General features: G+C 42.2%; 1 protein-coding gene across 2 annotated transcripts in view; it reads left to right on the forward strand.

The window, feature by feature from the left end:
* The window catches only part of CTTNBP2NL (CTTNBP2 N-terminal like), a 73,325-nt gene extending 63,580 nt beyond the window's left edge, over nt 1-9,745 (forward strand). For both annotated transcript variants that reach the window (XM_043963307.1, XM_043963308.1), the window contains exons 4-5: nt 3,745-3,852; nt 5,049-9,745. In XM_043963307.1, the coding sequence (XP_043819242.1) occupies nt 3,745-3,852; nt 5,049-6,512 (1,572 nt within the window). In that variant the 3' untranslated portion in view covers nt 6,513-9,745. The remainder of the gene's footprint in view (nt 1-3,744; nt 3,853-5,048) is intronic.
* The last annotated feature ends 605 nt before the right edge of the window (nt 9,746-10,350 follow it).

Raw genomic sequence — 10,350 nt, forward strand, 5'->3', positions numbered from 1 at the left:
TGAGGCAAGCATTTTTAAAAAGAGCTAAAAATATTTTTATAAATGGAGTGAGAGAACTTAAAGAACAAAATGGAAAAGAAATGAGAGCTATAGAAAAAAGAATTGGAAAGGGAAATTAACGGCTTGGTACAAAAGGTATAAAATGTTGCCCAAACATCAAATTCCCTGAAAATTAGAATGGACCAAATAGAAGTTAGTGACTTTATAAGGCAACAGGAAATATTAAATCCAAGTCAAAAGGCTGAAAAAATAGAAGAAAGTTTGAAATTCAAACACAGAAGTGAAGAAAAATATAAAAAGTTAAACATGAATAAAAAATAATAAAGGCCTAAACAAGGATAAACTGCTTACATTCAGATATGGGGGAGATGACACTTGGGTCTCCTTTGAACCCAATCATCATCATTGTGGTTCATAGAAGGAATGCAATCAGACAAGGCCTGGGCATAATTCTGTTATGTCTTGATCTTAAGAAAAGAATGGAGAGGAAGAGGAATATACCAGGCAGAAAGGAAAAGGAAGGTTCGAGGAAATTAACTCACGTGATCAGAGTACATGGTAAGACATGCAAAAAAGGAGGAGGAGGTGGGAGAACTGGCTGACACTCGAACTTCACTGTCATCTGAACTTGTCAAAAGGAGAAAGGATCGATACAGACAGAAGGAGGGTAGATTAAAGGAATGATTTATTCTAATGATATATAAAAATATTTATCACTTTTTTGAGGTGACAAAGAATGGGAACCTGAGGGAGTACCCATAAATTGGAGAATAGATGAACAAGTCTTGGTATAGAAATGTGATGGAATGCTTTAGCGTAACAGCCAACCAGGATTTCAGAGGACTGATGATGAAACATGCTCCCACCTCCTGATAGAGAGACAAAGGACAGAGGATGCAGAAGGAGACAAGTAGTTTTGGATGTGGCCAATGTGGAAATTTGTTTTGACAATACATGTTTATAATGGGTTTTGTTTTTCCTGTGTTTTTAACTGAGACATTGAGGGTGGGAGGGTGAGAAAGTATATCATGACTGATTCAAACAAATAAAACACTTAAGAAAAGTATAGGGGGCAGCTAGGTGGCGCAGTGGATAGAGCACCGGCCCTGGAGTCAGGAGTACATGAGTTCAAATCTGACCTCAGACACTTAACACTTACTAGCTGTGTGACCCTAGGCAAGTCACTTAACCCCAATTGCCTCACAAAAAAAAGAAAAGAAAAGAAAAAGAAAAGGAAAATATAACATGGAAAAGCTATCAAGCAAGGACACAGCACTGACTCAGTTCAGCATACCTCCCCTGGCTCTCTGAGACTGGCCAGGGTTGGAGCTCCTGACTCTTCCCAAGCTAGCTTTTGTACTTAAGCTACCAGGAAGCTCTTTCAGTGCTTTGAGTCTTAATCCTCTGGGCCAGTCTAGTCTCAAGGATGGTTTCATTACCCTTTAGGGAAAAACTGGCTTTGTCTACATGGGACAAAGCCTTATGGAACACTTGCCAACTGTTCCTGCTACTAACCTATGTGAAAAAGCAGACAGCCATCCTTTTTCATATCTCTTTTTGTGGGACAAACTCAATCATCATAATTGTAGCATTCAGATTATATTTTATGTTGGGAATGGTCCTGGGTTTTAAGGCAGTGGCATTTATGCCTCCTCTGTTCTTATATAAACTTTGTTAGTTGTACGTGTATGATGTCAAGTGAGCACTGGACCAAGAGTCAAGTGACATGTTTTTTGTTTGGTTTTTTGTGGGGCAATGAGGGTTAAATGACTTGCCCAGGGTCACACAGCTAGTAAATGTCAATTGTCTGAGGTCAGATTTGAACTCGGGTCCTCCTGAATCCAGGGCCAGTGCTTTATCCCCTGCGCCACCTAGCTGCCCCCAGGTGATGTGGTATTGAATCACAGTTCTGCTACCTACTTGCTGTGTGACCTTGGAAAAGTTTAACCTTTTTTCTTATGTGTAAAATGAGAGCATTGGATTGAATGAGATCTAAGTTCGCTTTCAACTCTTAACATATTATAATTAAGCAGGGTACTTAGGTAGTAAGTAAGTCACCTATTTTAGTTACCTTAGTCCACTCTGCCATTTTTGGTACTTAATTGACCTGGGATTTGAGGTAGGCACTCTGGAAAGGATGTAACCACTGCATTTTAGTAGAATGTTTTATGGGGAAAAAAAATAGGAAAGCTATTTCTTGAGTCTGACATGCACTGTGGATTTAGGAACATCCAATGTCAAAGTTCAAATGAAGGGTTCAGTGTCAACTTGGAAGGACTTCTGTAGTGAGAAACTTAAGCACCTTGAGGGCAGGCCCTGACCTTTTTGTCTTGTATCCCCAGTGCATACAGTGCTTTGCATATATTTGATACTTCATCAATGTTTGGTGAGCTAGAAAGGAATCTAGGCTTGGCCCTGAGCTATTTAATATTTTTATCTGTGACCTGGATAAAAATGTAGCCGAGTCAACAAGCATTTATTATGCACTTATAATGTACCATAAACTATGCTAAGTACTGGGAATACAAATACAAACTTGGAGTTTATATTCCAACGGGTGAAAACAACACACAAAAGAAAGCTGAAAAGGTACGGCAGTACTGGGCGAGGGCATGTTGGAGAAAGAGGTTCAGAGAGTCAGAATGAAGGAGTGGACCCAGCTGGCCTGGCACTTCCTTAAATGGAGGTTCTGGTAAGAACCGACCAATCAGAGAAAGGGGCTACCAGGGTGGGGAAGGGTGGAGAAAGAAGTCTGGAGATTCAGGAGAAGACCTCAAGAGGAATGAACGGACATAGATGGCTTGCTTCTCCATTTTTCAGATGAAACAAAGCCAGCAGGATTGCTAGTAGATGACAGAATACCAAAAAAAAAAAAAATTTGACTAGAAGACTGAACTGGATCTAATCAGATGAAACTCAGTAGTGATAAATCTAAAGCATTGCACATGAGCTCAAAAAATTAACTTCACTAGCACAAGATGAGAAAGGCATGGCTAAACAGCAGCTCACCTGAAAAAGCTCTGTGGGTGTTAGTGGACCACAAGGTCAATTTGAGTCTGCAGTCTGATAGGGCAGCCACAAAAGCTGCTATTGCATTAGGCTTCATACCTGTACCAAGGAAATGAGAGTTCCACTTAATTCTGCCCTGGTCAGCCCACATCCGAAGTGTTTTGTCCCAATTGCCACATTTTAAGTAAATTAGAGACAAGTGATAATGTTTCACTTGAAAAAGAAAAGGACCATGGAGGACATGATAGGTTTCTTCAAATATTTGAAAGGTTATCATGGCGAAAAGGGATTAGGATGTGTTTTGTTTTACTCCAGAGGCAGCCAGAACTAGAAGCAATTAGTCAAAGCTACAAAGAAGTAGATTTACACTTAATGTCACACACACACACACACACACACACACACACACATTTTTTCTCTTTCTCTGCCCTCAAAAAAATTAAAAAGACAATAACCCTTCCTAAAAACCAGCTGCCCAAAAGTAGAATGGGCTCTCTTGGGAGGCCATGGGTTCTTCCTCACTGCAAGTCTTCAAGCACATGCTAGAAGATCATTTTTTAGCTGCATAGTAAAAGAGTTTATCGGTCAGATGTGGATTGAACTAGATAATCTATATGTGATGTATAGCCTTTAATCTTATTTTATGGTCACAAATACTTGATTAAATTCTAAGAAAATATGATGCATTTTGATATTTAGAGTTGACTTGGTTGTGATTTTTTTTTTACTTGGAAGGTGATCCTAGATCTTGAGGAAGAAAGACAGAGGCATGCACAAGACACAGCTGAAGGAGATGATGTCACATATATGTTGGAGAAGGAGCGAGAACGGCTGACTCAGCAAGTATGTCAGGACGGTTGGCATGTCAAATTGGGTGCATAGCCGCTTCATCTTCATCCTTTGATTAAACACACACACACACACACACACTATCTTTACTTTGCTGGGATATACTCACAAAAATAATTCTGGTAATGTTAGATTTGGAAGGCACCTTAAAAGTCATCCAGTCCAATCCTTTTTTAAAACTGATGAGGAAATTAAAATGTATAGAGGATAAGTGACTTGTTTAGGTCACAAGGTAAGTGGCAGGATTAGAACCCATGTCCTCTAAATCCAAATCCAGGGATCTCTGCACTAAATACAATGCTGCTACTACTCAATTAAAGTCAAATGCATTTTCTATTTGTTTATTCTTAGGAGCTGAAACATCTATTACTATCTCTTAAATCATTTGCTCCCCTTTAATAGATAATCCTTGTATAACGGGAAGAATCCTGGTCTTAGAGTCACAAACTGAATTTGCATCTGAGCTTCAGTATTTGTAAAATGTCTGACTTGACACACGTTATCCAACCTCTCTGAGCCTCGGTTTCCTCACCTCTAAGAGGGAATAATAATGCTTTCACTACATACCTCACAGGTTAATGTGAAGAAACTGCTTGAAATTGAGTCATTATTATCATATAAACTGATTATCTGATCTTTTCTTTTGAGACTGGAGTCAGAATTATTCTGAATCCACTGTGCCATGTACTGTGACCCGTGTGACCTTGGACAAGTTAGTTTACCTCCCTAGGCCACCATTTGCACATCTGTAAAATGAGATGGTTAGGCTAGATGATTCGTCTCTAGAGTCCCATCCAGTTCTAACTTATATGATCCTATGCCTTCACTATTCTTCAGGGTGACCTCAAAGTCTTAAAACAGCACTGAGATTTTGGGGATACCCTTCATTGATCAGGGTGACCAGAAATCTTTAGTAACCATATCTTGATAGTATAGTTATAATCGATGCTCATAATGCTGTCACTCAGTGTAAGATCAAGAAGTGCCTTCTGAATTATCAGAAAAAAAATTAACTACATTCAATTTCTATTTCCTGTTAAAAGTATTTTAATTCTTTCAAAAAGTTGTACTCTATGGTAACTCTAAATCAAAATATTAAATTGATCATCTCATCCCCCAAGTACAAAGAGAGTTGTCAATATGCTTTCATTTCCTGTCCTAATTAAGATGTGTGGTGATATTTTTTCCAGTTGGAATTTGAAAAGTCCCAAGTGAAAAAGTTTGAAAAGGAGCAAAAGAAGCTGTCCAGCCAACTGGAAGAAGAGAGGTCCCGCCACAAACAGCTTTCTTCCATGCTGGTGATGGAGTGCAAGAAGGCCACCAGCAAGGCTGCAGAAGAGGGGCAGAAAGCAGGGGAGCTGAGCCTGAGACTGGAAAAAGAGAAGAGCCGAGCGAGCAAGCTGGAGGAAGAGCTGGCCGCTGAGCGGAGGAGGGGCCTGCAGACGGAGGCCCAGGTGGAGAAGCAGCTGTCGGAGTTTGACATCGAGAGGGAGCAGCTGAGGGCCAAGCTGAAGCGTGAGGAGAACCGCACCAAGACTCTCAAAGAGGAAATGGAGAGTCTGAGGAAGACGGTGAGAGACCTCGAGGCTGCTCAGCCAAGCAGCAGCCCTAGCGAGCACACAAGGACGTCTGGAACTGTGTCCAGAGGCACGGCCACTGACTCTCCTCAGCTGGTGTCTGTGCTTTGCCAAACTGAGAATCTTCAAGCAGAAAAAACCCACACAAGTAGCACAACCAAGGCCACGGCCGCCGGGTCACCAGGCCCTTCCCCGTCCACTCACTCATATGCAAAAACCAACGGCCATTGTGACATGGAAATGTTAGCAAGCAGTGGGACAGAAAGTCTGCTGCCGCCACGAGAGAAATCTGCCGGGTCCAACCAAGATAACATGATAGAGAATGGCGGATCTCCAATAGGGATGGAGCCTCCAGTTCCCCTCGCCACTCACCTCCCATCCACAGGGAGCTCTCTGTCTCCAAGCAGCACCGCTGCCTCCTCTTTGACCTCCTCCCCTTGTTCTTCACCAGTCCTGACTAAACGCTTAGTGGGGTCAGCAGCCAACAGCCCCGGCTACCAGTCATCATACCAAGTGGGAATCAACCAGCGGTTTCATGCAGCTCGACACAAATTCCAGGCCCAAGCTGATCAGGACCAACAGACCAGTGGCCTGCAGAGCCCACCCTCCAGAGATCTATCGCCCACCCTTGTGGACAACTCTGCTGCCAAGCAGCTGGCTCGAAACACAGTCACTCAAGTGCTCTCCAGGTTCACCAGCCAGCAAGGGCCCATTAAGCCCGTTTCGCCCAACAGTTCTCCCTTTGGCACAGACTATCGCAATCTGGCCAATACCACCAGCCCAAGAGCTGACACCAGCCATTCACCCACTCCAGGGAAAGTCTCCAGCCCTCTGAGCCCCCTGTCTCCTGGGATCAAATCGCCTACCATCCCCAGAGCTGAGAGAGGGAACCCTCCACCCATCCCTCCCAAAAAGCCTGGCCTTACCCCAACACCATCCCCTAGCACTCCACTCACCAAAACTCCTTCACAGGCAGCCTCTTTAGGCCCCACAGATGACCTGTCCAGTAGCTGCTCTGCCAATGCTGTTGTAGCCAATGGTAAAGAGATGGAGATGCTCCTGCCTACCAGCAGCTAGTCTCTAAGAGACGCCGTGTTTGACGTTCCGTTGTATTTCGTCCAAGAGCTTAAAGACAGACCATTGGGTCAGATCACCTTATTTATTTCGAGAGTCGTGGACATTTTCTTTATGATACATTTTAGTGTATTTTCACCTCTTTTGTAATTTTTTTAAAGTAGAAACTGGGTAGTTTGGGGTTTGTGTCTCATCTCTGTCCTGAAGCTGGAAAAGGCACCTCAGAGATGTCTCCAGGCTGAAGAATTGCCATCATGTCGTGATGGAGAAGAGCTTTTTACAGACCAGGTGGCAACTTGTTCTCTATTCTGGGATGGGAAACATTCACTTTAAATTATGCAGAAATGATTCATGCAGATTTTTATTCCAGATGAACATGTATAAAAAGTGCCTGAAATAAGACTGCCTGCCATATGATTCTGTCTCTGTGGCAAAATACATGAAAAGGGGTCATCTCTTGGCAGAAAATGAAACCTTGTATGACTCCAGAATGTTCCAAATCAACACTGCTTTGAATCCTTTGAGCGTGTTCTTAATACAGACTGTTCTGAAACCAGACTTCATTAGTAGAACAGAAACCTTCTCCAGGTGAGATTGGACACAAGCTTTTAGCAAGCCCCTGCCACCCCTCCTGAGCAGTGAGCCTTTGAGACGCTGCTCATCTTTCTGCGTCAGTCCTTGGATGAGATGAAATTGCTAAAGGTCAAGCCCCTTCCCCTCTCCTCTGCTCTCCCCACCCCCCAGAAAAGTTCTTCAAGCATCTACTGTCGTGTGTAGAACTGCTGAGTCCAAAATCTTGCTATTACTTGAAAAGGAAAATTGTTAAACATTCTGTATCAATGTCTTGTAACAGGAGGGGACCTTCTTTACTATGTAATCAAAGAGCAATAACTTAAAGTTACTCATTTTGTAATGTTTTCAGTTCAGAATACACAGGTTTTACCCAATGGTCACATGTGCTGTCCCAGCCTGCTAACATATGCTGACTGTTACTTGGGAACCAAATTAACATTTGCCTAGATCAGCACATATCCTTTATCAGTATAGCTGCACCTCCATGTACATGTTAACATACACCTTCCACATGCATATAGAATATACATTTTAGTGTGATTCTATTCTTGGAGTTTCCAGTATTGCATAAAGGAAAAGCAGAAATGCACATTAAGATTACCTACCAAAGTAGCCAGCTTGCTCTCAGTTGTGCTGCTGGGCCCCCTTTAGGCACTGGGAGGAATGGCCCCACAGGGTAGTGGGTAGAGTGGCCCCCTTGCTCTTTGAATTTCAAAGCAGAATCCAGCTTGAAATGTTCCTGGAAGAAGGATAAGGTTATCTGGCTTCTCATCTTAGCAACGCATCTCTAAGGAGGCTTTCTTTCCCATTCCCCAGATGACAAAAAAGGAAAAACAGATATACAGTACAGACATTTCAAGGGAGGATGAAGGCAGACCATTTCTTAATTTTGCATAAACGAGTCAAGGTGGCGGGATCCTCCAAAAAGAATAGGGTCGATCCTCTCATTGAAGTCGGGATTGCTCTTAACCCACCCTAGACAGATGAATGTTTTGTCCTTCATAAATGACTACAGAGAATAGGAGCCCCAACGTGCCTCCCTGAGGACCCCATTTTAGTATTTAACCACATTTGTGAAACTCGAATGTGTAACTTTCAATTCCTTCCTGCAATTTTAAATCTGTTCCATCTTTATCTGGCTTCAGTTCATGGGGAAAGCAAACCACTGAATGAAAATCACTCTGTAAAGCAATAGGTTATTTACAAATTGATACATAAATTGCCAAGGTTCATGGTTTGATCTGGTGGCAGTCCATGTGCCACCAAGAGAAAAATAGCAATGCTTCTAATTTCTGCCCCAAGATAGCTACTCATTGATAAATTGGGGGGGGGGGTGTTAATTGTCCAAAGCTACTACTGTGCACTGAATGTCAATCATCCTCATACTTGGCACAAATTGACAATGTCTATGATAAATGGCTAAACTTTCTTAACTAGAGAGGGGGTCTGCAGCTCTGAATATGTTTATTACCTCTCTCTAAATGGTAATCGGAAAAGTTGCATTATGCTCTTTCTTTATGACATAGATATATAGAGAGATATATGCTATAATGAAGTTTATTTCTTAGGAAATGCACTGAATAATGTATTTCTTCTACAGTGTAATATGGGGTGGGGAAATGCAAAAGAAAATTGTATTTTTGCAAGTAGCCTATCTTCTGAGACCAATAAGCACAAATATTGCAATGGATCCAACTAATCCAGTTAAGTTTTATAGGTCTAGTATTTAAGTTTTGCTGTAGATTGTGTGTTGATAAGTAAAAAAAAAAAGTATGATTCACATGTTGGTTATTATAATCAAGTTGTTGCAAAGCTTTGTCACTGGTTATAAAGTCCAGACACATAACAGTAGCATTAATTGTTCATTAACACATGTATAAAGCCAAATGTTTCATGGGGAATTTTTCGATTTTTTTTTATAGCAAAAACAACATTAAAACATGTTAAATCATATTGCCAAGAAAACTTGTACTAAATGAAAAAATGTTGTGCAACAAGGTGGATTTTCTTTAGGGTAGAGGGAAGGACAGGGAGGGAAAGAGAAGAAATTTAGAGAGAGCACTCACTTGTGTGCGCCCAGCATTCATACATGTGCACCCTTACATCGTAAGAGAACGACAAAGTACTTTGATTCCAGGAAGAGGCTGGATGCTTAATCAACAACCAGATCATACAGTATTAGAGGCTGAAGAGGCCTTTAAACATCTCATTCTGGAGATGAGGAAAGGTGCCACAGCGCTGGTTATTAGCAGAACCAGTCCTCAATGCCAGGTTTCCCAACCCAGGTCCAGTGGCATTTCTGTCCTGCTGTGTCTTGTGGTCTGGCCTGACTGGCTTCCCTTCAGATGAGAGGCTCGAAGCAGATGACCTCAAGGCTCTCTTGCAGTTCTAGAATCCCAGGATCCTCTGAAGAGTGCCTTTGGCCTACAGGAGGGCAGACATTTATGTCTCCATGCCTTCCAGAGCTTTTCAGCCAGTTCCCCCTGAGGATAACTCTGTAGACACGATTTCAGAGGGTAGCAGCCCAGCAGTTTGCAAGCAGTGGGTTTGCATTCCTCGTGACTCCAGCGTTTCCAGTTCCCATGTCTCTTCCCCCTCCCCACCCCTCCTTCCCCAAATGTACTTTTGTAAAGAGTGCCTGGAATACTTAATCCTTTCACATTAAACAGAACTTCAAGTGTCTTTTGAAACCCTGGCTTGTAAACATGATCCTGTTTTCATAAAGATGAGTCAATGGTAGATAATGAACATTGTTCCATGGGAGCAATTTTTAATTTAATTGCTATAAAACTAACAAGCAGAACTTGTGAGGGTATTATCCACCTGTTCTCATCAGCAATTCATGCACAGAGCTTTTTTTTTTTTTTGCTTTTGCTTTTTTTTGGGGGGGGGGGGCAGGGAAATGAGTGTTAAGTGACTTGCCCAGGGTCACACAGCTAGTAAGTGACAAGGGTCTGAAGCCGAATTTGAACTCAGGTGCTCCTGAATCAAGGGCTGGTGCTTTATCCACTGTGCCACCTAGCTGCCCCCTCACAGAGCTTTTTAAAAAATTAATATATATGCAAAAGCAACATGGCAGAGTAGAGTATTAGACTTGGAAGGCCTGGCTTCACATCTGTCCTTCCATACCAGCTTTGTGACCATGGGGAAGTAATTTAATCTGTCAGAGCTTCAGGTGACCAAGAATTGTCTACTAAGTCAAAAACTGGTTGCAGCCATCATCAGTTCAAGGAACTCCCACACCTACAAAGTCGCAGATCCTGGATAT

This window comes from Dromiciops gliroides, chromosome 4 (genome assembly GCF_019393635.1).
Source record: "Dromiciops gliroides isolate mDroGli1 chromosome 4, mDroGli1.pri, whole genome shotgun sequence".
NCBI classification, from domain to species: Eukaryota; Metazoa; Chordata; class Mammalia; order Microbiotheria; family Microbiotheriidae; genus Dromiciops; species Dromiciops gliroides.